At 37.4% G+C, this 26,827-nt stretch overlaps 2 protein-coding genes across 11 annotated transcripts in view; one reads left to right on the forward strand and one right to left on the reverse strand.

Moving 5' to 3' along the window:
* The first annotated feature begins 4,013 nt into the window (after nucleotides 1-4,013).
* Nucleotides 4,014-13,152, forward strand: LOC109053751 (LHFPL tetraspan subfamily member 5 protein-like). 5 transcript variants are annotated; one of them, XR_006161085.1, is made up of 4 exons: nucleotides 4,014-4,056; nucleotides 4,169-4,270; nucleotides 11,105-11,344; nucleotides 12,469-13,152. XR_006161085.1 is itself a non-coding variant. In XM_019071075.2 (3 exons), exons 1-3 carry the CDS (start codon nucleotides 7,515-7,517, stop codon nucleotides 12,477-12,479), a joined length of 663 nt encoding a protein of 220 aa, XP_018926620.2. In that variant the 5' UTR covers nucleotides 7,363-7,514; the 3' UTR covers nucleotides 12,480-13,152. The 5 variants fall into 5 exon arrangements, 1 of the variants encoding a protein (XP_018926620.2); XR_006161084.1 differs by having other exon boundaries at nucleotides 4,036-4,270; XR_006161086.1 differs by having other exon boundaries at nucleotides 4,036-4,270; nucleotides 11,123-11,344.
* Nucleotides 13,153-13,300: 148 nt separating this feature from the next.
* Nucleotides 13,301-26,827, reverse strand: part of LOC109066892 (SRSF protein kinase 1-like) — a 44,881-nt gene continuing 31,354 nt past the window's right edge. For 5 of the 6 annotated variants that reach the window (XM_042766027.1, XM_042766026.1, XM_042766028.1 and 2 more), the window contains 13 exons: nucleotides 25,704-25,812; nucleotides 25,519-25,606; nucleotides 25,168-25,255; nucleotides 24,830-24,936; nucleotides 24,594-24,759; nucleotides 22,741-22,766; nucleotides 22,422-22,629; nucleotides 19,010-19,417; nucleotides 18,701-18,801; nucleotides 17,311-17,418; nucleotides 15,898-15,967; nucleotides 14,921-15,013; nucleotides 13,301-14,640 (listed from right to left, as the gene is read on the reverse strand). In XM_042766027.1, the coding sequence (XP_042621961.1) occupies nucleotides 14,456-14,640; nucleotides 14,921-15,013; nucleotides 15,898-15,967; nucleotides 17,311-17,418; nucleotides 18,701-18,801; nucleotides 19,010-19,417; nucleotides 22,422-22,629; nucleotides 22,741-22,766; nucleotides 24,594-24,759; nucleotides 24,830-24,936; nucleotides 25,168-25,255; nucleotides 25,519-25,606; nucleotides 25,704-25,812 (1,757 nt within the window). In that variant the 3' untranslated portion in view covers nucleotides 13,301-14,455. The remainder of the gene's footprint in view (nucleotides 14,641-14,920; nucleotides 15,014-15,897; nucleotides 15,968-17,310; nucleotides 17,419-18,700; nucleotides 18,802-19,009; nucleotides 19,418-22,421; nucleotides 22,630-22,740; nucleotides 22,767-24,593; nucleotides 24,760-24,829; nucleotides 24,937-25,167; nucleotides 25,256-25,518; nucleotides 25,607-25,703; nucleotides 25,813-26,827) is intronic. The other variant, XM_042766029.1, reaches the window with a different exon arrangement.

The following is a 26,827-nucleotide window of genomic DNA, read 5'->3' on the forward strand; positions in this document are numbered from 1 at the left end:
CATCTGTGTGCGAAGGGGTTTGCCAAAGCGCCCAGTGTTCACTTGATCTGGTGTAACAATGAAAGCCAACTTGCAACATGCTGACTGTGTGTATTTCTACAGTAAATAGAGTAATGATGGATACTCACTCTTCTTCTTTCCAAACCTGCATGCCTTTCTTTCTTCTACGGTACACAGAAGAACAGTTATGGCACCCATTAACATTGTATGGACAGAGAAACAGACATTTCTCAGAATATCCTCTTTTATGTTCCACAGAAGAATGAAAATCATACCGATTTTCATTTCTGGGTGAACTATTCCTTTAACAGTCTAGAATTACACACAGTCACCGTGTTGCAAGTTTACTTTTCACGTTAGACCAGATCAAGTGAACATTGTGCTCCAACTTGGGTGCTTTGGCGCCCATTTTTGGTTGAACTATCCCTTGGTGAAAATGAAGTCTGCTTAATTGTATTGAATGTGTTTTTTTAGTGTAGCCTACTTCAAATCTTAAAAGTGTATGTACAAGATAATATGAATGAAATCCTTATGTTTTAATAATCTTTTGTCAATAACACTAAAGGAAGTCAAGTCCTTGATTATAATAATAAAAGTGTGTTATTCGACTTTACATGTAAACTTAATATATTTTAAATGTACTAAATGTTCTAAACTGCATTATTACAGATGTGCAATCACAAATATATTTAAATACACGACATCCAATAGACAAAGAAAAAAAAACATTAAAGTATATTTTAGTTTACCATAAATATATTAATCAGGACACTTAATCATATTTCAAAAACACTGAAAGTAATTAGATACATTGATGTGCAGTTTTCACTATTGTAATCTTTTAAAGTATATTATTTTGATACTCTTTTTAAAAGTATGCTAAAATCTACATATTTTTGAGTTTTGGCTGTTAAATAACAAATAAACAAATAACAAATTAGGCCCAAGCAGAAGCTTCTCCCAGCAGTATGTTTGAAATTAGCTGTGTTTTTATTAGCTTGCCTTGCTAATCAGTTGCTTGTTCTTTGCAGCAAACGGCGTCTGGTTTTCATAAAGGAGGGGAATAATTACCCCATCGAATGTTGACAAAGGCAAAGATGGTGTGATGAATGCACAGTTAGCTGAGAAGGAAGTCAATGTTTGGGGCGGTCTGGTGGTCAAAAGAGTGTCTCTTCGGGGGGCCTCCATTCTGTGTCGCGTGCTATTTCACCCCCTCCAAAGGTTTCTGAATTTCACGCTGGACCTGGTTTGGGTTCGGGATGGTGGGGCTGAGCATAGCCTATGGGACTTGCCCCACTGACATGGTTATTGATATTGTTCGTGCCACATGATGGACAGAAAGGCCTGGAGTGTGGAGGGGATGACAGTGAGGTCACGGCGGAGAGGGAGAGATTTCTTTTGTATTGGATGGGTAAAAAGAGCAGACAAGTCTAAACTAGACCACTTGAAAGCACATGAGTGCACATGACAGGGAAGATCATTCATGTATGGAATGAGCGATAGAAACAAAGCCCAGTTTAGTAACACTGTCTGTGTAACATTTTAAATCAGAAGAGTACTGAATATGTCATGATATGTGATTTATTCCTTACATAACTGTGCATGAATTGGAAAATGCACAGTCTGCTGGTCGTTATTGCAAAATAATCCCTTGCATTTTTGAGGAAGGGCCTATTGATGTTCCATCAGTTTTGTAACAGACACAGTTTATTTTTAAGAGCATTTTGTGCCCTGTTTCCATGGGAACGGCTTTAAAAAGAAAACTAGAGCCCATGCCCTGACAACAACGACAAAAAGAGGCTTTTGTATGGTCTATCATTTAGGATGTCCACAAATGGTGTGAATAGACAAACCTCACTTCCACCTGAGGGCGAAACACATCACGGGATGAGCATCTGCCTTTAGCCACGGGGAACACAACTCTTCTTATGATCTCTGCTCATGCTGATTGTAAACAATAAAGATTTAATTAAAAGGCATCAGCAGTATGGATTACAGTAAAGGACAGACTGAAAAGTGGGGTCAAATCATTAGAGAATACTGCTGGTGAAGTGCAGTGCTCATTACTGTAAGTACATCTCACTCATGGACACCAGCTGTCTGGCCACATTGTGGAAAGACCACACAGTAAATGACCAGAGGTTGATATTCAAATGCCTGATTGGATGTACTGTAGGTCTCTAGTGTTGCAGTGTGCTATGAATTTTATTTATGCAAATATATTTACACAGCAAAAACATGAGACGCAGGGCAATGCAATTGGGGGGAAAAAAGAAAATGGCTTTTATAAATGCTAAATTACTTTTAACCCAAGCACCATGTTTTTAGAAAGTCATGTAGTCACATATATCATTGAGAATCATGTGAATTTTACTTCATTCCAAATGTCAGGTTTGGTGAACTCTTCCCTGTGAATTTGTATTACGAAGACATGCGACCAACAGAAGATTGACATAGCATCTTAGCTGAATTAAAATAATGCAAACTTTAAATCTACAAGATTGCTGAATTGCAGTAAAGTGAAGTAGATTCATGAATCATGACAAACTCATGAGGAACATTTTGTGTCCCGTTGTTTAACTGATGTAGCTTATTGTCGCGGTGCTACTGTGAGGGAGCAGGGAACGAGGAGACTTCAAGGGAATCAGGAAGACATCAACAAGAAGAACCAACAAACACTAACTGAAAGGACTGGGGCTTTTAAACACAGGATAACGAGGGACTAAGGAGACACACCTGGAATCAAATTAACAATCAACATGAGGGAGAAACTTGGGGCACGTTCAAGCTCACACCGGTGCGCAACGTTTTGCTACGTTTTCCGGGTTGAACGACACGTTTCCTGGAAACGGTGTGCAACGGTGTGCAACGGGTTTGAGATGCGTTTTCTCTTGTTTGGTGGGTGTGTCAGAAATGTCGGCCCAATCTACGGCAGCATGTATATAAACCACGCGGTATTAAAGAGACACCTCGCACAATGGGTCCTAGTAAAGTAGTTTACAAATGTGTCCGCTGCAGCTCGGTATATGCAACAATTGAAGACATTAGAAGACATGTTTGCCGTAAGAGTTTTATAGTAAAATATAGCATATCACCATGATGATGTAGTTGTTTATATTTTTAACTTCATTGCAAGGCAAGTTTATTTATATACCAAATTTCATACACAGTGGTAATGAAGTGCTTTACAAAAAAATGAGAATGATAATTAATACAAGGTATTTAAAAATTAAGAACTACAAATAAAATAATTTAAATTAGAATTGATTAGCTACCAGGAGATAAAATAGATGTGTTTTCAGTCAGAATTTGGTAAGATGTTCTCTTTCATTCTGGACGGCAAGGGCAGTGACTGTAACATCGAGGGTACTTTGCAGTATTAAACAAGTATTTATATCAATATCATCAGGCTCCGAAAATTCTTCAAAAAGAACACAGAGAATGGCCTTCTCAGCTGCCATAGTTGCAACGCTTGCGTCATCACAACAGGGTGTTCAACACGCCACCGTTTCCGTTTAAAAAACGTTTTGCAACGTTTTGTCGGGGCTGAACGCAGCCCAGGTCACATGGAGCAAAACACACACAAAACATGGAACACAGTCTGACACGTATGTCCTGTCAGCTTATGGCAATTCCTTTTCTTATCATAAATTAAATTATACTGCCTTAAAATTTGTTGTCTTCTTTTAATCTTTTTTCTTTGTTGTCTTTCCACTGTGTCAGTCTTTTGTATTTTGTATTGTGTTTTGTATTGTTTTGTCTCACATTTGAATAAAAATAAAAAGGGAAGGAAATGCAACCTACAGTATGGCATTTAAAATTACTTTCAATTTTTGTGGAATTATGTTATATATATATATTATTGTTTTATTAATTATTATAATATTATTAATATTATTATTTTATTTATTTATTTATTTATTTTTTGACACGGTTATAGTTCAAGCATTCCGGTTAAAACACTTTTGGCCCTGTCCGCCTTCCATATAATTCCGCAGGTTCAAAGCCTACAGCTTAAAGGCCAAAATGCTGCAAAACACAAGAGCAATGGCACAAGTAAGTCAAGTGCATGTTTACACGGAAAAACAACGAAAAAGCAACACAGTAGATTGCAAAAACTTCTTCACAGAATGCGTTTTTGTGTTTAAAACCACAAGCTTTTTTGCAGAATTTCGTACCCACTCACCAAACACTCCCAGGACAAACGTTTGGAAGACCAAAAAAGCCTCTCTGGTCTCTAGATGTGGCTAGAGTCGTTCTTTCAATGAAAGTAAGTTTATCTTCACAACACTTCTCAACAAGAGTTCAGTGTTTAGTGTTTGTTCAAACTCTAAGCAAGCAAATACTTCGAAATTTGACTTTCCATTTACAATATAAAAGAAAGATGGAATATTAAAGCATTGCAAACTGGCCAAACAATGAAGTGTTTTGCTCTGAAAGTCTGCTGTTGTAATCCACTGCTGTGGGATATAAGTGATAAAAAGTGATAAAAGTGACGTGACAAGAACAGTGGATCATGGGTCTGTCTGACAGATCAGTTTGGTCATGTATCATTTGGTTAAACATTATTAAGGAAATCTTTGTTGAATAGCTGGGGTGGTGGGGGGGTGGTTGTGGGTGGCTATCAAGAGCAGCAGATGGCACGTTCTGTCCGTCACTTGACATGCGTCTGGCGGCTATTCATGACAAAGCCAGTGGGACGGTTGAATTGGGCAGATGAGCTCTTCATTGATTTCCTTATTCAACCCAGGGGGCCACTGTATTATGCTATTGTCCCAGCACCTTTGGTTCATATATTTTAATCATGAATTATTGTGCAATTATGCACCGGAGGGACAGGTGATGGGGATGGTGACATTATTCTCTCTAAATGTCAATGTTGTTTGTCCCTCTCTGTCACTTTTTAAAAATGGCACCAGGGCCAATTGTTAAAACGGACAGGGTGATTATGTCGTAGTTTGCACATATAATTTTACTGACAGCAGGGCTAATCTGATTTAACCACACAATATCTGTATACGTTAAACCGTAACATTAATAAAATTCTGTCTGAACTCTGAACACAGGACTTGACTGTAATAGAATAATTGGCGCAGTTATTGAATCAGTGATAAAACTGAATATGAGATGCTCACTCAGAGCTAAAAGCCCTTTTGGTCCTCAGTGCCTAGCAGAGGTGGTTTCACAATATCACAGCGCCTCCTACTGGGTAACAAATGAAATTGCGGACTCTCATTGGACCCTTTGTTAAATCAGGGCCCTTGGAATAAGTTGTTACGGCACCCTTGCACTCGGGAGATATTCCAGATATTCCAGATGTTCCACATTTGTGTTTTTGGATTGTTTGATAATTTGATTAATTTTGATGTATGGGTGAGAAGCACTGCTGGTCTGAGAGTAGAGTTAGTCAGGTTAGTATGACTCAGCTGACTAAGAGGAAATTTTTTCAGGGTTCAGTTCTTGGGTTTGTAGTGCTTTATAATGTAGTGGTTCGGTGGCACTAAATATTAGATACATCCAGAATTTGGAGGGGGCGGGGGGGTTGTGCATATTTTCCATTGTGCCAATTAGAATTAAATGTGTTTTTGAAATCACCAAAGCATGCCAATATTTTTCTGTTTTTGGTCTGTTTTATGTGTTTATTGATTAGGGTGTGTAGGGTGTAAATGTGGTCAGTAGTTTTATGATTGGTAAGAAAGCCATTCTGACTCAGGTTCAGGACAGTGTTCGTTAAGGAAGTTTACAACTCTGCTGTTTAAAATACTGCTTAATAACTTCCCCAGAGACATGTTTATTGCCCTTTGGATGTTATCAGGTTCGGATCCACTTTTTGCATTAAAGGGATACTCCACCCAAAAATGAAAATTTTGTCATTAATCACTTACCCCCATGTCGTTCCAAATTCGTAAAAGCTCAGTTCATCTTTGGAACACAATTTAAGATATTTTGGATGAAAACCAAGAGGCCTGTGACTGTCCCATAGACTGCCAAATAAATAACAGTGTCAAGGTCCAGAAAGTGATTTTGTGGTCTAAGTACAAAATGATAAATCCTTCTTGAGCAAGTCCTGTTCAGCTCTGCCAACGACTTCCTTGACCCAAATGAAGCACATTGATGGGCTGCTCTTGCTCTTGCTCTTGCTTTGGTTTGGCAGAATTCCCCTAGAGTCTCGTCCACATTGACCCTTCACCGGGAGTTTGACTGACAGGTGATCCTACCAATCCGAACACTGAATCTGAATGAATGAATAAAGAATGAATGATGCATTTATATAGCGCTTTATTGTGTATTGTTGTACACCCAAAGCGCTTTATCATCATGTTGGGGGGGGGGGGGTCTCTCCTCAACCACCACCAGTGTGCAGAATCCACTTGGATGAATCTGCCTTTTTGTCTGACAAACAAACCAGACAGGAGAGTAGATTAACATTGGTGGACTTGAACTTGAAAAAGAGACCTTCTGATGTTCATTCATGTTTATTTCGTGCTGTAACTAGTAAAGAACTTGAACTGTAAAGCTACTTGAACTGAGGCACTACAGTGATCTGTCACGACACATTAAAGAGCCACACAACGGTATTTAGAGTTCCAGGGCTTGTCGGACATAGCAACAGTTACTAAGGGGGTGTACCATGATCTGTTTATAATTTTCATTGAGTTGTTTTGGAGGATCTATCTATCTATCTATCTATCTATCTATCTATCTATCTATCTATCTATCTATCTATCTATCTATCTATCTATCTATCTATCTACCTACGTGTGTGTCCGTCTCTCTGTCTATCTATCTACGTGCCTGTCTGTCTATACATCTGTCTGCATATCTGTATAACTTTATCTTTATGTCTGTCTATAGATCTATCTATATGTCTGTCTGTCTGTCTGTCTCTCCCTCTGTCTGTGGTACTAAAGAGACGGACAGACTGTAGACTCTGTCTGTCTATTTTTAGTGAAACCCTTTAGCACAGTTTATGACAGGGAGCTGTTTTAGTCAGAGCCGGTGAGTCAGTTCTCTAGGTTTGAGACACAGCCAGAATGCAACTCTACACCTCCATTAATTAATAATCCAGTGATCTCACAGCACCACACAGTGCTTGTCTGAATGAAGAGAGCACTTTCATCAGCTTCCAAACTTTCTCTCCTGTCGGATCTAAAGGGCACAGTCAGAGGACACATCTAACCACTGATGGCCTGCAGGTGGAGACTCAGGTTACAGTAATTCTGGGTTACATTATCTAATGCATCTCTCAGGTTCCAGAGCTGTACACTTCCTTCAGAAAGGAGACGTTCTCGGACAGTTTTTACTTTTAATGTTGTTATTTTTGAGTTTTAATCTTTTTCAAGCAGTGGATTGATTCAGGGAAGACTTTTTGCAGTTCGAATATCAATTCTGTAAGCAACTACTAGACAACACGTGAAGTTTACCACGTTTCTCACATACCAAGTTGTTAGTTTTCTACTGTCTGAACATTGCTTTAACGCACACCTTCAGGTGGCCCATCATCTCCAGCAAACATGACTAAAATGTTATCGGCCCAGGAGGCTGCCAAGATCTATCACACAAATTACGTGAGAAACGCAAGGGCCGTCGGTGTGCTGTGGACTATCTTCACCATCTGCTTCGCCATCATCTGTGTGGTGGTCTTCATTCAGCCTTACTGGATTGGAGACAGTGTTGACACCCCTCAGTCAGGATACTTCGGGCTTTTTCACTACTGCATTGGGAACCCCATCACAGGAGAGCTGGTGTGTAAGGGCAGCGCTTTGGACTTTGGATCTATACCTTCAGGTGCCTTCAAAACCGCCATGTTCTTTGTTGGGATCTCTTTGCGGCTGATCGTAGGGACTACTGTCTGCTATAGTTTGTTTTTCTTCTGCAACTCAGGCAGCGTGCACAAGATTTGCGCATGGATGCAGCTGGCAGCTGGTTAGTGGAACTATTTCCCTGAAATTCCTTCAGTTTTATTAATGACATAAACATTACTTATAATATAATATGTTTTACATTGGTGGTTCAATAAGAATTATATATATATTGTTATATTATAATTTATTTTCATATACAACACCCCATTTAAAATGTATTTTCTGAAAAATCTAAAATCTTAAATTTATTATATATCAAACCAAGTGGCATTTATTCATTGATTTGTTTTATTTAAAGTGACATAATCTGTTTGCAGATGTCATTGAAAAACTTATTATCTAATGCAATAGCATTCAGTCATTTCTATGTCATGTTAATTTTGTATCATTTATAAACTATCATTAGCTTTTATTCTATATGTTTAGTTTTAATTTTTGTTGAAATTTTAGTAATATTAGTTTTTAAAGTTTTTCCTTTTTAAAAAATTCAGTTTTATTTTTATTTTAGTTTTAGCTACATAGTTTTAGCTATGTATTTATTATTTATTTTTTAGTATTTAAAATTTGAACAAATTTTGAAATGTTGCTTTGGCAACTAATTGAAATAAAAAATAAGTTTTCATCAAAACTTTATATTTTATTACAGATTTATTTAAATTAATGCAAATAAAAATCTTTGATTTCGTTTTATTAATGCAGGTAATATAATGTTAATATATAGAGAGTTAATTGCCTGTGAAACTTAAGTACTGACTAACTCTTCAGATGCTTCAGAAGTTCAGTTTGAATAGAGAAATAAACAGCTTTATATCAGTCCTGTAATGCATGAGGTTACTCAGGACTTCAGCACCCTGGATAGTTCCACATCTCATTGACAGCCAATGCTGCTTTACAGTATATCAGTTGAATACGTTGCAAAATGTGCTGTGTCTCATTCTATCTAATGATTTGATCAATGAGGACACAGATAACCCTCTCATCACATCATGTTACATAACAATGCATTTGCAATTCATATTCATTAAACAAAAGTGAGAGTGATAATGAGAGTGAGAGAGACGGAGTGTGTGTAAAGCAATACCCACAGCAGCACCAGCTGCCCTGCACAGAGTATATTGTCATATGAATAATAAATGATGAGTTAAGTGTTGGATGAAGTTGCCAGGCAACAGTCCCAGTGCAAAGTATTTCTGGTAGCCAAGAGTTTTTTTTTTTTTTTTTAGCACTAAAATTCAAACAATTCACAATACAATTCAAGACAATAATACAAATTTATCATTTTTTCTTTTATTTTCAGTCATTGTGGCATTCATTTTTTTTTAAGTTGCTTTCTGTATATACTTAAAGATAAAAGTCTAAAAAAAAAAACGGAATACTTACATCATATTGCCCTTGCCAAATGATAAAGACAAATTTGAATTTTATCTCACTATTTGAACTGGGGGGAAAGCTGCGTTTATTGAAACTATTTGGGAAGAATAACTCTTCGAAAAATCTAACGTAAAACCATAAATGCATTTTATTAAGCAATATCACACAAGCAAGAGTCCTGTTTTCTGAATATGATGGCTATGATTCAGCCGAGTGCTGCAGGTAATCGCAGCTGATATTTTGACCACATGATTGTGAGGGATATTGCTTGTATAGTTACAGAAACTGTACTAACTTTTAAGCACAGTGTTGGCAGTTAATGTTGTTTGTTTTTGCTCCACCAATGGAAATACACTAGAATTTTAATGTTTTTAAAAGAAGTCTCTTACGCTCACAGAGGCTGCATTTATTTGATCAAAATACAGAAGGAACAACAATATTGTGAAATTATTATTTCAAATAACTCTTTTCTGTTTTAATATATTTTGAAATGTAATTCATTCCTGTGATGGCAAATCTGAGACATCTTCAACACCTTAAGTGTCATCCCTCAAAAATCATTCTGTTTTTCTAGAAACATTTTTCACGATTCGTTTAAGGGAAAAGAAACTTCAAAAGAACACCATTCATCTGCTTTTAGTCTTTATTGTCACTTTTGACCAGTTTATTTTGTCTTTGTTGAATAAAAATGCCCCTATTATGGATTTTTTTTTTAAAATGACCTTTCATGCAGTGTGTGACACACAGCTCTAAGTGAATGAAAACATCCTGCAAAGTTTTAAATCTGAAAGTGCACCGTGTATAAAGATATTGTCTCTCAAAAGAAAGAGTCGACTCTAAATCATTGAAACGAGTCGTTTTTAAAACGAATCACAAGACGTTTCATGTTGACGTCAACATAAAACATTAGCATACTGCCCGCCCACTTGTTGGTCTTTTCGCTTTGGTCTGAATGAAAATGCAAATTCATTCTTTGCCAATAGATGGTGCTTTTGGAGCGGTAAAAATAGCAGTTTCCCCGGTAACGCTGTAAACAAAGCAGCACTCAACGCTGCTTCATCACACATTACAGGCATGATGACATGAGACCAATCCGACCAATCACCGCAGATTAGCGTCACGCAAAAGAGGGGGTTAGAAAAATGAATCGTTGAGCAAGTAAGGTACAAATAAATGCATATTATAAGACAATGAAAGTGTTTTTTGACCTTGCAAGCATGTCAACCTGTTGTTGGGACTCCCAAAACCAAAATATGAACCTTTCATTACCCAAAATAGGGGCACTTTAAGAAATTTAAGTTTGAACAGTGATGTAGTTCTGATTCTGAACAAAACTAAATCTTGAAACAAAAGTTATTGAATGAATCTATTCAATGAATGATTGAATGACTTGGAATGATGTAACCTGCAGAAAAAATCACTGAAAACTTAAGTCTGTCTGGAACACGCAAACACGGACAAGTGTGATACGAACAGTGACTCATCAAAAACTGATTCACTTTACACTGTAACTGAACTGAACCAACGCTGAACTGACTGGAACTAAATAATGACTCTATTTTTTTATTATTATTTATTTGAATTGTCTCAATTTTAAATTTTAGTCATTCTGACATTTTTCTGTTTATTATTATGAAGCTGCAATCTGTACTGTATGAAGCACTATAGAAATAAAGGTGACTTGAGTGAGTAGTGCTGAATGCAGCTCAGCCAATCAAATTCAAGAACTGTTATATGAACATTAGGCCAATTCTGTTTAATGGATTGTCAGCTAAATTTAATCACAATTATAAAACAATTTGTAATAAAGTGTAAAAGGTCATTTTCATGTCATTTTTATCGGACTTTGTTTTCCTTCTCATCTTCAGCAACTTGTATGGTCATAGGCTGTATGATCTATCCAGACGGCTGGGACTCAGAGGAGGTGAAGAGGATGTGTGGTCAGCGGACGGATAAATACACGCTGGGTAACTGCACAGTGCGCTGGGCGTACATCCTGGCCATCATCAGCATCATGGACTCGCTCACATTATCCTTCCTGGCCTTCGTCCTGGGCAACCGGCAAGACAAGCTGCTGCCAGAAGACTTCCAGGTGGAGGAGAAAAAAGGTACTTTCAGTACTGGCCAGTTACTTGCAATGGACTTGTAGTCCATTACTGATTACAAACTACATTAGTCGCATCATCTATCAGATTACACATTTTAGGTAATGTATTTAGACTACTTTTTGATTACCTCTGGCCTATTTGTGTATCTCATTTAAATGGGATTGTATTTCACAGATAGATAGACAGATAGATAGATAGATAGATAGATAGATAGATAGATAGATAGATAGATAGATAGATAGATAGATAGATAGATAGATAGATAGATAGATAGATAGACAGACAGACAGACAGACAGACAGACAGATAAATAGATAGATAGACAGATAGATAGATAGATAGATAGATAGATAGATAGATAGACAGACAGACAGACAGACAGACAGACAGACAGATAGATAGATAGATAGATAGATAGATAGATAGATAGATAGATAGATAGATAGATAGATAGATAGATAGATAGATAGAGATGGCGACAAAGATGCTAAACTTACAAACTGCAGCTTTAATATGAGCATTTTAAAATGTAATGGAATTCTGATTACATAATCCAGATTACATGTAATCAATTACTATCCAGCACTGGCTACCATAAACTTTTAGAGACATATGGCTTTAAAATAGCATCTGTGGGGTTAAATAATGACAGATTTCTTTTGTTTGTTTAACTATTCCTCTAAATAATATAGAAGAGACAGGCAGAGGGTATTTAGTTTCTTTTTACAGCACCCATGTTCTAGTTTTCAGCTTTTTATCTCTGATCGAACTGAAGCAGGTTTCTCATGGCAGTGTAAAGTTGCTTCTTTTTGACGGAAAAAGCTCATGTATCTTCTGCTGTGTAAAAATAGCAATGCGAAGAGAGACAGGATTCCTTTTGTGCTCTCAGTAATGACTATGGCAGAGCTCTGCAGTCACAGAGAGCCCACTTCAAACATGCAGCGCTAGCTTTGAATTCTATTAGCTGGGACAGATTTGTGTGCATTAATGTGAGCCTTTCATTAGCGCGCTTAGTCACTTGCAAGAACACTATCAATCATGCTCTTCCTGTTCTCATAATCCTCATGCAATGCTGTGAAAGTTATTGAGAAACTAATATAGTTTTATTTTTTTTTTGTCCTTAGAGGAAGCATGAAGACCCCTGCACATCTTCAGACTCAATGGATCCTGTGGGTTTACACGCCACTTTCTGACTATCTGAAGAAAAATTCTTTTAATGTCTATAGTGAGTAATTGCCACCTTTGAGGTTAATTCAAGCATTATTTCTAATATATAAACAGCAATTTTATATTTTGAGACCAAAGCCAAATTCAGTGTTTAAAAAAAAAAAAAAAAAGATATCAGTAAACAGGAATGAACTAAACTGATTTCTATTCATATGAAGTCACATCGAATAGCCCCACCCACAGTGAATCTCATTGGTCCAGAATCCTGCTCCACCCTTTCATTCATACCAATCAGGGACTGGAATACTTTAAATGTTTGCTTTAAAGATTCAGATTTGTTACCTGATTTGTTCAGTGGCTCTTTCTGCTAGTTACATCATTAAAGAGGTGGTTACGCCACAATTCATGTTTCATTCAATTTAATTCATACACAAGCTCAAGCAAATCTGACCCGTGAATTCATATCACTGCATAATCTTATGCAAAAACTTTAAAGCTGCAGGTTTTCAGTGTTGCAGTAAGGTAGAGTAGATTGTATATTTTTTTTTACTAATTTAAATTTGTTTTTAAAAAAGACGCCACAGAATAAGACATCGTCTCACAACCGTTGTGGTGTCCAAAGGAATTTAGCATGCTTAAAGTCTTCCACTTTACACTAGTGATGGGTGCTTTCAAAACACTGCTAGTTTACAATGTAGACGAATTGAAGCAAACAATTCCAAAATGAAACCAGATACGAGCTTAGCTTGCATTATGAATCAGAACCAAAAAGTTAATCCAAACTACAAATGCCTTTTGCCATTTCAAAAACTTTATTTGAGGTTACTACAGAAACAATTTTAGTCCAATGCTGGACAATCAAAAGCAGAGAGACATTCATGAAAAAGGAGACAGATGATGATATTTGTGATGCTGTAAAAGGTCACATGAAACCGCCTCATCCAGAAGAGAAAGCAAGAGGCCCTTCAAAGTCAAGCTGGGATATTGCAACGCTGTAGGGGGAAAAAAAGCTAAAAAAAAATGCACAGATTCATTTCAAGCAATCTCTAAATCAGTGATTCTCACATTTTCCTTAAGCCATTCATTCATAGCAAAACTGTACACAATGATGGGACTTAAGTCTGTACAGCACTGATCGTGTGAAGAACCAACTCTTTGGTATGAGTATGTACACAATTTCAAATGTTTTCACTGATTTTAGATTTTGTAACAGAAATAGACCTTGATACCAAAACTATTCCCTGGCATTCACATGTTAAACGTCATTATTACTGTTGTACAATGAAATAAACACACAAAAACAAACACGATAGTCCTTTACAGATTTTTTGTGACGCATGAAGGGTTAGCATTTTTGCCATTTGTGGTAAAAATATATGTTTCTCTTGCACTGTATAGTAGCTCACATTCAATAAGAAGACTTCTGAAACACACTCGTAACTTCAAAAATGTCCATCCATGTTCCCTCCATTCAGACAGCTGATGTAAAACCCCGTGTGAAGATATGGACACCAGTTTGATTAACAATCTATTTTTTAATACAGTGAAAAAAAAAACACTACAATCAGCTGCTGAGTCCGATTTACTGCAACACTACGCTTTTAAGAAAACAGAGAGAAGTTGAACAAGATCCGATCTCTTAAGATAAATCAATTTTGACGTGTCAAACCATCCCGTGATATGACGGAAATCCATAGAGAAGTGGCTGTTAGATAAATCAGCAAGAGCACAAACCACTGTGATGACAGCACACAAATTATACCAATTACGTAAAAAAAGTAACAACGATTTGAGAAGTGGATTTGTGTGAGCGGACCTTCTTGCACTTGCGGCTAATATCTGCCATGACACCAGGCACGGCTCTTAAGACAGCGTCTGCCAGTGGGGAGCATTCATGAGTTCAGAGAAGTGTGTGTGTGTGCGTGTTTTGGAGCTTTTGGGCCACTAGGTGGCGATCCAGGAATGACGGAGGCACTCGGCAGCCGTGGCTCTTTTCTCTGGGACGAGGTCCAACATTGGTAGGAGGAAGTCTGAGAAATTCTGGGCTTCCTCTCGGGGCCATTCGTACTTTTCGACCAGCACATCCTGCAAACCCCACGGCTTCAGCTTGGTGATGTGCCTTAGGTCACCTAGCACACAAACAAATACATGGTCACATCCACATCCAATCAGAACTTAGAACTGGAGCTATCAGTTTTAAAACAGAAATAAGAGCGGCTAAATGGACTACACATTAACACACATACTAAACAATGTAATAGCTATACTAATAATGGGAGTACAGACACACACCATCAATCCAACGATGACATTCACAAAGCTACTGAACACTGCCAGCAAGTTTATCAAGAAATCAAACACATTAGCTAAGCAGTCGCTCATGTAACGAGTGTCTATTGACAGATGTACCTTTCTTGGTGAAAAATTCCTTGGAATATTTGCCGTTCGTGATGAGTTTACGAGGAATCTTCCCCAGCAGCTCGATAATCAATGCGATGTGATCTGTTTGCAGTAGAAAAAAGCCTTAAGATAAAGCTTCTGACATTTACAACAAGTTATAGAATTTTATAACTATTTACTTAAACTGATGTGCTAAAAATGTTGCCCTTCCTTGTCATGTTCGTCCTTGATTTACAGTTCTCAAACAAGACTCAAATATAATTTTGCAATTCACTGATGATTACAGGACTTTTCACAAAAAACTAGCACATTATAGGATATTTAGGATACAAAATTTGTATTAAAAGTATTAATTTTATAAGATAAAAACGGATTATTTAGCTGTTACTATTAAAATTGTGGCCGATATTAATTTATTCTTAAAACGAATTGGTAAATTGAATTGCTAATTTAAATTCTATATCATTTTGTATAATTAATAAAAAAATAAAATACTAAAAAAATAAAACAAATCATTTTAATAGTACATTTTAATGTACTATATGAAAAATGGCTATTTGTTTTGATGTTAAAGATAAAATTATTAGTGTTTTTAAAGATTAACCCTAATGTGTGTACACCAAAAGCGAATTGAATTATTTGTGCGAGTACATTACATGCAAAGACGAGAATAGATGGAATAAAGTTGGCAAATGTAATCCGTATGTAAAAATAAAACTTAACATGCACAAAAAAATATATGATATTGACTAAAACAGTTAATTTTTTAAAAAAGCTGACGTAGTATTGATATATTCTGGATCCCTAGTTACTATATTGTATATTTCAGCACTGCAGGAATCCTGTGACAATCAGCAACACAAAAACTGCAATGTTTCAAGATTTCAGGAGACTATAACAAGGCTTTTCTAACGCAGCTCAGAGGCCATTCACTCCCCAGTGCCACCTCCATAATGTTGAATCCCGACCTGTGGAAGAATAATTACCTTCATCTCTGGAATAATCCTCTCCGGAGTGAGGCTCGAACAGGTAATCGCCTGTTGCCAGCTCAAATGCCTAGGGAGAGACACACTTTGAGAACGCATGCATGTGTGGAATAGCAATCCTAGTATCAAATTCTGTAGGTGGTAGGCTAATGTCTGAAAGGCCAAACCAACCTTCTCAGCCCTGCTAAACTGAAGCCAGCAGACAGTGAGTGCAGCTCGGTTACGCAGAGGGTTTGAAATGCTGATACAGACTGAGTTTAACCTCTCTTGGTGGGTCTGGACCTACTGCTTAAAAAAGCAGAGCAGGACAAACACCACGGGACCAGCGTCAGCAGCACTCAATGAAATTCTCAGAGAGCAGAAGTCAGTCAAAGAGTCACCTTCCTCTAAGACGTCTGACTCCAGCCTGACTAGAAAATAGATCTGTTGCAAAAACTGTTGAGCTGCTGACCTAGACAGAGCATTTCAAGACACTGTGGGTGTCCAAAATAATGAGAAAAAAAAAAGCAGTCATACCCTTAGCAACATGCTAAAATAACATTTTAGTATCAAGACATTATTTCAGCACTATTTAGATCAACTTTGAGTTAAGTCATTACCTTAGCAGCATGCTAATGCAAGACTATTGGAATCAAATTTGCATTCATTACCTTGTCAACATGTTAACAAAACTCTACTGGAATCAAATTTGAGTGCTGAGTCATTACTTTAGGAGCATGTTAACATAAAACTGTACTTGAATCAAATTAGGGTATTGAATCATTACATTTGAGCATTTTTAAGCTCAAATTTAAGACTTTTTTTAGGACCTGCACAAATAAAATGAATACCATACAAGCAGGGTAGGGAAATGTCTTTGGTAACATATTAAACTGTAAAATGAGTGTAGAAAACATGATTTACAGTTCAGATACAGGTTTTCACAAAAACAATAAATATATAAAATGACAAACTTCACATTTCAGCCTTTAAAAGTATCAATTTCTATATTAATTTAAACAATAATTATCAATCATTATATAAAATAGCATATAAATATATTTCACTCTCATAAAATATAGACGTTTCCACAGTTAACGGCAGTACAGGAAGCAGCACAGCAGCTGACTTTACAAAACAATCAGTGCTCATATTTAATTCAATGAAATCATTGCTTTTTGAAGTTTAATCGTCACATTAAGCAGTATCGCAATTCTAGTCTTTTCGTCCCCTATGGAAATCATAAATAAGACTTTCTTCTTGTACCATTTAAGACTTTTTATGGTCTTAAATTTGATACAACTGAATTGAAGACTTTTAAAGGACCTGCGGAAACGCTGCATATATAAAAAAATACATATAGGCTCTAAATAAAAGTTTGTGCAAATACAAAGAAAGTTGTATCAAATCTCAGTCAGCGGTCTTTAAACGCACCATGCAAGCTGTGCTCCAGATGTCAGCTGGGGTGCTGTATCCTGCTCCAATCAGCACCTCCAGAGAGCGATACTGCCGCGTCTGAATGTCGTCTGTGAAATGCTTGTGCTGATGATGAAAAACAAGAGTTACATGAAGAAGAATCAACCGCTGACACAGAGGCGAGGCATTAATACTCATTAATACCCATGAGGATATCAGAACTAGAGCCCAGTGGATATGTTTTTTTTGGGGCCGATACCGATTTTAGGGAGTAAAAATATATCGGGATATAGAGATATCGGCCGATATTCTTTGTGTATATTATAGTACACTACCAGTTAAAAGTTTGGACTCTTTCTCATTTGTGTGTCAAAACATTTGACTTATACAAAAAAAAAAATACAGTATATACATAAACAGAATATATATACATAAACACATTTTTTGCAATGATCACTCAAATGTGGTGAACAAACACTTCTAATGACGTGACAGAGATATGTAATGGAGGCAGGGCATCTAACAATTAAACAATAAACTTTATTATCCAAAATTAGTCTGACATCAGTGCACTGAACAGTAAAGTTGAAGTTTATTCAACTTTATTCTGTTGAAGTTTATTTCACTTCGGAACATTCATTCATGGATATGCACTACTGTCTTCACACACAGATGAAACTTACTAGAGAAGTGTGTAGTGTGACATAATATACCTCTGTAAATAAATACAATATAAATTCACTCACGTCTCGCGCACTCGCGAACAAGAGACCTCTCTACTGAAGTGAAAGTGTTGACTTGTGTCACTATCTAGCAAACGCGCCAGCAGATCTCCACCAAATTGGAGATTGCTCTGCACCGGACTGCGAATTTAACCACCGTAACTCCCCTATCGATGCGGGGGTGGTCTCATTCAAAAGAGGGCCTCTAGACGTACACTCGATTCACTTTCGAGAGGGTTCCTCGAGCTAAAGGGATCCACCAAATTTGGTGCGGATTCGCTGCGCCGTTACAGAGATATCGCCATTCAAAGTTTCAATGGTTTTCCAAAGACTTAAGCTTTAAAGCGTTTCATCCAGGTTGCCAGTAGCAAGCAATGGAGCTTGCGCTGATGGACAAACTATGTAATTACACAATTTCAAGCATTTTATCTGTGTATATGTGTTAAATTTTCTGTAAAAAAAAAAAAATTCTTATCAGCGGTATATTCGCCAATACCGATATATCGGCGACAGGCTCACATCAGCCGATAATATCTGCAAAACAATATATCGGTCGGGCTCTAATCAGAACCTCAAATAATCGGTTCAATTAATAAACGGATGGCTGTAAATGAGGACAGGATTTTACCTTTAACACTCTGACTGAGCTGTTTTTGGTGTAAATGCAAGGAAAACTCCAGACTCACCACCCAGCAGGCATTGCCCAGGTCAGCGATTTTCACTTGGATCTTCTCAGCGTTAAGCGGATCCAGAGGGTTGACTAGCAGGTTTCCTTCTGCAATTTTAGCTGCAGTACAAGAGAGAAATGAGAAAGACGGTTTTAGAGTCAATACCACAGACACACACTCAACACCACAAAATCAGGCTGTTAGTGATTTCAGTTCAGTGTTAGAGACTCTGTAGGAAAACACAGACGGAGAGCGAGAGAGAGGAGGGAGGGGAGTTAGTAAGGAGCAAACAGAGGGGCGTTCCTCCCGCGAGGGCTCCGCACTGACCGTCCTTCAGGTTCTCCTCCTCTGTGGGCGCCTGCGCACTGGGGTCCACCTCCATGGTGAGGCCCATCTCCGCTTTGGGGCCCTCAACAGAACCGGAGCCGTTCAGCTCCGCCGTGGGGCTCTCTTGATCCTGCACCCTAGGGCACTGTGACTCAACCATGCCACAAATCAAAGGTCCATTACCGTCTGTGGCGACAGGGGACGGAGGACTGGGCTCGTTCTCTACGGTGCCATTGCATGCTGGGTAAGGGTTAGTAGGCTCGGAGCCCTCAGTGCCGCTGTCGTAGGGGTTCACGGGGGTCTCGTCCTTCATCTGCTGCTGGAGATCCAGAGTCTGCTCTTCCTCGGGGCCCTGGCTGTGACCGTTGATGGCGCCTCTGTGCTGAGACCAACCATCTGAGACGCCACCTGGGGTGGAAAAAAGTTGATTTCAACACATTCTCAGAATAAAAACACTGATGTGTCATGATGCAGTACTCTGACTCTCAAGTGCTGCAGCACCAGTCATAATTGATGAAGACAGCAGCTGGAAGCATGATTTTTTTTTTTAAATGACTGGGACGTGGCTAGACTCAAAGAAGGGCAGCAGAGATTCTGCTACATTACAGATATCTCACAAAAAAAGCAGAGGGTGTCATCTACATTAACAATGGCTTTAGATTTAGAATTAATGTATAAGAAAATGTAATTGGTGTTTGCCTATGATTAATGGTACTGTGCTAAGATGTTGTTAATAAGGTTGCTAAGGTGTTCTGGGTGCGTTGCTATGTGCTTGCTATGGAGCACTAGATTTATCAAATATCTACCAAGAAATCACTCTTATGAACCAGTTCGGTTAAATGTTGAAAATATAACCAGTGAACAAACGAATGTTTGAGCTACTCCATTTAATATGTTCTGTATTTATTTATTAATTTTTAAGAAAGACTCAGTCTGACAAATCATTCCCTGAATGAACTGACTGAATCCATCTTAGTGGTTACTAAATCAACATCTAGTCCTGTGTTCAAACTGAATTTACAGTGCACTGCAGTGATGGAATATTTCATATATTACAAAGCAGATGGATGGAAAATTTTATATTTGCAGATAATATGTACAGGTGCATCTCAATAAATTAGAATGTCATGGAAAAGTTCATTTATTTCAGTAATTCAACTCAAATTGTGAAACTTGTGTATTAAATAAATTCAGTGCACACAGACTGAAGTAGTTCAAGTCTTTGGTTCTTTTAACAGTGATGATTTTGGCTCACATTTAACAAAAACCCACCAATTCACAATCTCAACAAATTAGAATACTTCATAAGACCAATAAAAAAACATTTTTATTGAGTTGTTGGCCTTCTGGAAAGTATGTTCATTTACTGTACATGTACTCAATACTTGGTAGGGGCTCATTTTGCTTTAATTACTGCCTCAATTCGGCGTGGCATGGAGGTGATCAGTTTGTGGCACTGCTGAGGTGGTGTGGAAGCCCAGGTTTCTTTGACAGTAGCCTTCAGCTCATCTACATTTTTTGGTCTCTTGTTTCTAATTTTCCGCTTGACAATACCTCATAGATTCTCCATGGGGTTCAGGTCTGGTGAGTTTGCTGGCCAGTCAAGCACACCAACACCATGGTCATTTAACCAACTTTTGGTGTTTTGGCAGTGTGGGCAGGTGCCAAATCCTGCTGGAGAATGAAATCAGCATCTTCAAAAAGCTGGTCAGCAGAAGGAAGCATGAAGTGCTCTAAAATGTCTTGGAAAACGGGTGCAGTGACTTTGGTTTTCGAAAAACACAATGGACCAACACCAGCAGATGACACTGAACCCCAAATCATCACACTGTAGAAACTTAACACTGGACTTCAAGCAACTTGGGCTATGAGCTTCTCCACCCTTCCTCCAGACTCTAGGACCTTGGTTTCCAAATGAAATACAAAACTTGCTCTTATCTGAAAAGAGGACTTTGGACCACTGGCAACAGTCCAGTTCTTCTTCTGCTTAGCCCAGGTAAGATGCCTCTGACATTGTCTGTGGTTCAGGAGTGGCTTAACAAGAGGAATACGACAACTGTAGCCAAATTCCTTGACACGTCTGTGTGTGGTGGCTCTTGATGCCTTGACGCCAGCCTCAGTCCATTCCTTGTGAAGTTCATTCAAATTCTTGAATAGATTTTGCTTGACAATCCACATAAGTCTGTGGTTCTCTCGGTTGGTTGTGCATCTTTTTCTTCCACACTTTTTCCTTCCACTCAACTTTCTGTTAACATGCTTGGATACAGCACTCTGTGAACAGCCAGCTTCTTTGGCAATGAATGTTTGTAGCTTACCCTCCTTGTGAAGGGTGTCAATGATGGTCTTCTGGACAACTGTCAGATCAGCAGTCTTCCCCATGATTGTGAAGCCTAGTGAACCAAACTGAGAGACCGTTTTGAAGGCTCAGGAAACTTTGCAGGTGTTTTGAGTTGATTAGCTGATTGGCATGTCACCATATTGTAATTTGTTGAGATTGTGAATTGGTGGGTTTTTGTTAAATGTGAGCCAAAATCATCACAATTAAAAGAACCAAAGACTCAAACTACTTCAGTCTGTGTGCACTGAATTTATTTAATACACAAGTTTCACAATTTGAGTTGAATTACTGAAATAAATGAACTTTTCCACGACATTCTAATTTATTGAGATGCACCTGTAATGTGACCCTGGACCACAAAACCAGCCTTAAGTGTCAATTTTTCAAAATTGAGATTTAAACATCACCTGAACGCTGAATAAATAAGCTCTCCTTTGATGTATGGTTTGTTAGGATAGGAAAATATATGGTCGAGATACAACCATTTGAAAATCTGGAATCTGAGGGTGCAAAAAAATCTAAATATTGAGAAAATCTCCTTTAAAATTGTCCAAATGAAATTCGTAGCAATGCATATTATTAATCAAAAATTAAGTTTTGATATATTTATGGTCGGAAATTTACAAAATATCTTCATGGAACATGATCTTTACTTAATATCCTAATGATTTTTGGCATAAAAGAAAATTAATCCTTTTTGACCCGTACAATGTATTTTTGGCAATTGTTACAAATATACCCCAGCGACTTCAGACTGGCTTTGTGGTTCAGGGTCACATATAAATTTTGTTCTTGAAATAAATTTTAAAAGTATATAAATATTAGATGAAAAATAAACTTAAAATGAGAAATGTTGGCCTCTAACAGAAAAAAATAATTTTGTAATGTACTAAGATAGAAGGTTCCCTACATAATTTGCAGCATTAACTTAACAGAATCTCTGAAATACACCCAAATGATTCAGAATCAATGTGAATAAAAGTCTTGTGAACTGAATCTAATCAGCTCTATAGCTTACTGATGTCTTGCTCTAACAGTACTAATAACCCCGTGTTTGAGTTGATGCTCGCTCACCCGGTGTGGCCTCGGCTGTGATGTCATGACTGGCGGGGACTGATGGTGTGCTGTCGGGCGTCTCTGTTTCATCCTCCTCTTCCTCTTCTCCTCCCTCAGGGCCTTTCTCCTGTCCCTCTATCTCTAGAATCCTCTTCTCCAAGAGCTCAGCCTGACGCTTCTGTTTCTTCTTCATCTTTTTCTTCTTGTTCTTGGACATTTTGGCCATCTGAAGAGGAGAATCTTTTAGCTTTTCTATAACCTTTTTTTTTGTGTGTGAATGTGCCACGGATGACCATCATGGAAGATGCTCCAGAACTCATCTCTGAGGAACACTTACTTGTTTTGGGGCCGGAGCTGTACTCGCTGTAATGGAGGAAGAAGATGAAAAGAGAAGACAGCATGAGCATCTTATTGTGCACTATCAACATCATGAAAAACAGAGTTCAAAAGCAGTGCACAGAGAATGTGTCATCTTTCAGTTGTTCAGAGGACCACATGAGTCACTGCTCTCCATTTAGAAACATCCCGCAGACTTTACGTCACTCTGCATAATGTATCAATGAAGATGTTCTATGCTAACGTGTCAGAAGAGGTGAATGGATGTGAAGTTACAGCTAATGACACTGTACACAACAGAACATTCATAAACACCCTGACTCAGTTTAAATGCTAAATACAGGGATTTCAATCAATGAATTCCTAGTAATTTGTGATTTCCAGCAAATTACATATTTGTAAGAATTATTTAAGTAGTATTTACAATAATTAATGTAATTTACATTTAATAATTGAGATATATTTTTCATATAATATTTTATATGATAAAACCTATTATAATTAGTGCTGTCTAATGATTAATCATGAATAATCGCATACAAAAAAAGTTTTTGTTTTTTTGTTTACATAATAGACGTGTGTGTGCTGTGTATGTTTATTATGTATATATAAAAACACAAACATGCATGCATATATTTAAAAAAAAATGTTACGTTTATACATTTAGAATATTTATATATAATATCAATTATATTAATATAAATATATACATGGAAATATTTTCAAAATATATACTGTATGTGTGTGTATTTATATATACATAATAAATATACACAGTATACACGTTACGTAAACAAAAACTTTTAATTTGAATGTGATTAATTGCGATTAATCGTTTGACAGCACTTATAAATATTAGAGCTGCTAATTAAACTTGTCATACATTCGGTTCTTTTTTCTTATTATTTTCAACAGAAGAAAAAGTCATATATTTAAAACGACATGAGGGTGAGTAAATGATGACAGAATTAATACCCATTTAATACCCATTAATCTCATGGCAGTATTTATGCAATTGTAATTGCAGTGTAAATGCATTCATGCCACCAATGAGCTGCAATAAACGGACTGTAAATATATATAAATACCAATTCAGATAAAGAAAAAATATATATCATGGTAGCCCATATATTTTTTGTGTAATACAATGGCAAATCAAATCAAATATTTCTTTCTAAAGCAACTTTTGTAATTTCTATTAGATGCTTTTCTCATTTGACACAATAATGACTGTAAATTTTTATTTTAGGGGTAGTTTCTCAGTCAAATTTGATTGAAAAAATGTTAATTATAAATATTTAATGCAAAAGATATCATAACCCAATGAACACTGCTAGAAAACATTTTTAATAACTGGCCCGTTCTATTGTAGATAATAAAGCTGTCTACTAGGGCTGAGAAATAACACAGACCTCCCGAATCGACATTACAACAATATTTAACTGCCAATTTGATATGTATTGTGATTTAAGTATTTTTTTTATGCATTTGGATTATTGTGATGTTTTTTATCAGCTGTTTAGACTCTCATTCTGACGGCACCCATTCACTGCAGAGGATCCATTGGTGAACAAGGGATGTACAGTAATGCTATATTTCTCCAAATCTGATCCATCGAAGAAACAAACTCATCTACATTTTGGATAGCAAGAGGATGAGTACATTTCCAGCTAATTTTCATTTTTGAGTGAACTGTTCCTTTTATAACAACAACAACAACATCACAGAGAGCTGCAGTCCTCTGTAGCCTTCACCGACGCTTCAAGACTTTAATTTTGACATATTAGATGTTTATCCCATCTGTTAACAATCCCTAAATGATCTAAATGTTCTGAGAGGAGTGCTTGCAGTCACCTGCAGATCCAGAAGGGGGAGGAACTCCAGATTTCTGCCACTCCGTGGCCTCCGTGGCCAGTCTCTTGACATACGCCTCATTCACGTCCATCAGGATGTTCTCTGGCTTTATATCAGTGTGAATGATCTTACACTTGGTGTGCAGGTAGTCCAGGCCTTGCAAAACCTACGCAGAGAAAAGTTTAGTTTGACCTGCTGTGAACCACATCAAATGATAATGAGTGGAAAATAAGTACCTGTCGAATAATGCTCTTGACACACGGCAGCGGCAGGCCCTGGTAGTTAGACTTGATAATGCACTTCAGCAGATGGTGGCCGAGAACTTCAAACACCATACACACATCTGACAGCGCATGTTAAAGGGAAATGATGGAGAACAAAAGTCCAGCCAAGAGCTCCAGCTCATTACGAGCTGTTCTCCACAAATAAAAGAGCGAGCTGGGCTGAATCCACAGCTGTGGATCGAGAGATTGAGCGGCAGCTGAAAACCATGGAGTGCACTAGAAAAACACCTGTGGATCCCTCATTAAATCAAAGGCCATCTGTACAATAAACAGCCGCACTGAAAGGATACGGGTTCCGTTCACACCAGAGATCTTGAAATCGTCCAATAACTGCACCACTTTCTCCCTGCTGGGATCATTCTGGTCTGTGTTCCTGACCTGATTCCACCAAATGGGGAAAAAATAACTCAGGCCTCATACAGTTTTACAGACGAGACACACCATTTTCTTTGGTTTATTACAAAATAAACCGTGTTTTCATTTGATGAAACTACTTTCCCTCGGGGCATGTGGATACACCTGGCTTTCATTAATTTTCCACCACATTGTGGCATGCTGTCAAATTCATCTGACACTAAATGATCTCGGGAGTAATTCATGGTAATGGTTTCTAAGGCAGCGCGGGTGTCGGGGTAACTCACCGCTCTCAGGAGCTTGATCTCATCGAGTGCTGTTTCAGTGTAGTGCTCGGCGCTCTTAACCACTTTCATGGCCACAAAACACTTCCCTCTGCAACCAGAACAATAAATTACCTCTCAGTACATGTGCTTGATTTATAAACAGTATTGCAGGAAGAAGAAAAAAATAGACAGGTAAGGGAACGTACTGTATGTCCCAAGCAAGCCAAACAGTGGAGAAATGACCCCATCCCAGCTTACGTATTACGTGGTACCTTCCGTTGAACAGGTCGCCTATTTTCACATGGTGATAACCACCTAGAAGAAGAGTTTTTGGCTGTTAGAAAACACTGTCAGCAACAAAACATCTGGAATTATTTTAAAATCAGGGTCCAAAATGAACACTGTCCAGATGTATTAATTTATTCTAAAATAAAATTTATTAAAAACAAAATTTATACATATAATGACTTAAATACACCTCGTCAAATGATTCTCAAAAAGAAAACCGTATTGAATAGTTTGGCATAATCTGTAACTACTATTTCTTAAAAACAAAAAAAAAAAGTGCTTAATGTTTGAAAAAAAAAAATTCTTTTTATCCACCAAGTCATGTGGTGCAACCAACAAGCAGAAACACGTAGGGGGGAAAAGTAAAACATGGAAAAGAGGACCACTATTACTAAAAAAAAATAATGAAATGACAATAAGGTGCATGTGTGCAACCAAAATAAAACAAATGTGTTGGGTAAATACATTCAGACCACTCATTTGCATACCAACCTGCTTGACAGCTATTAATGCATAACCACAGTTTTAGATCGACTAACTGTAATAGTGTATAAGGTTTCCATCTGAACTGAGAGCATAAATCTAGGCTATGTGCTGCCGGTTTCAGAGCAAAACGCAAAACTGTGACTTTTCAGTCACAGACGTGCTTCACGGAAACGCTAAACTTACTTGCCGACAACCCATCAAAATAAAAGCTTGCCGGTTTAAGGTTTCAAAATGATGAAAATTCATATAGAAAATGAAAAAGTATAAAAGAAAACAATGAAATTGTAAATATCAGCATTGTATTTTTAAGTTTACTATAAAATTATTGTATTGTTATTCAATATTCATATTTTAGTTTAAAATATATTAGTATTTTCACACTTTTATCATTTTTTTAATAAAGTGCAATAATATTACTATTTCTACTACTAATTAATTTTTAATAGTTATATATAATAGGTCACAGTGTGAGCACCAAACCAAATCTCCAGGCGCTCTCACGAGAACCAGACTGAAAACTCATGCGCACCTCTGGATATTCATGTCGTAAAATGGA

The sequence above is a fragment of the Cyprinus carpio genome, chromosome A11 (assembly GCF_018340385.1).
Source record: "Cyprinus carpio isolate SPL01 chromosome A11, ASM1834038v1, whole genome shotgun sequence".
In the NCBI taxonomy this organism is placed as follows: domain Eukaryota; kingdom Metazoa; phylum Chordata; class Actinopteri; order Cypriniformes; family Cyprinidae; genus Cyprinus; species Cyprinus carpio.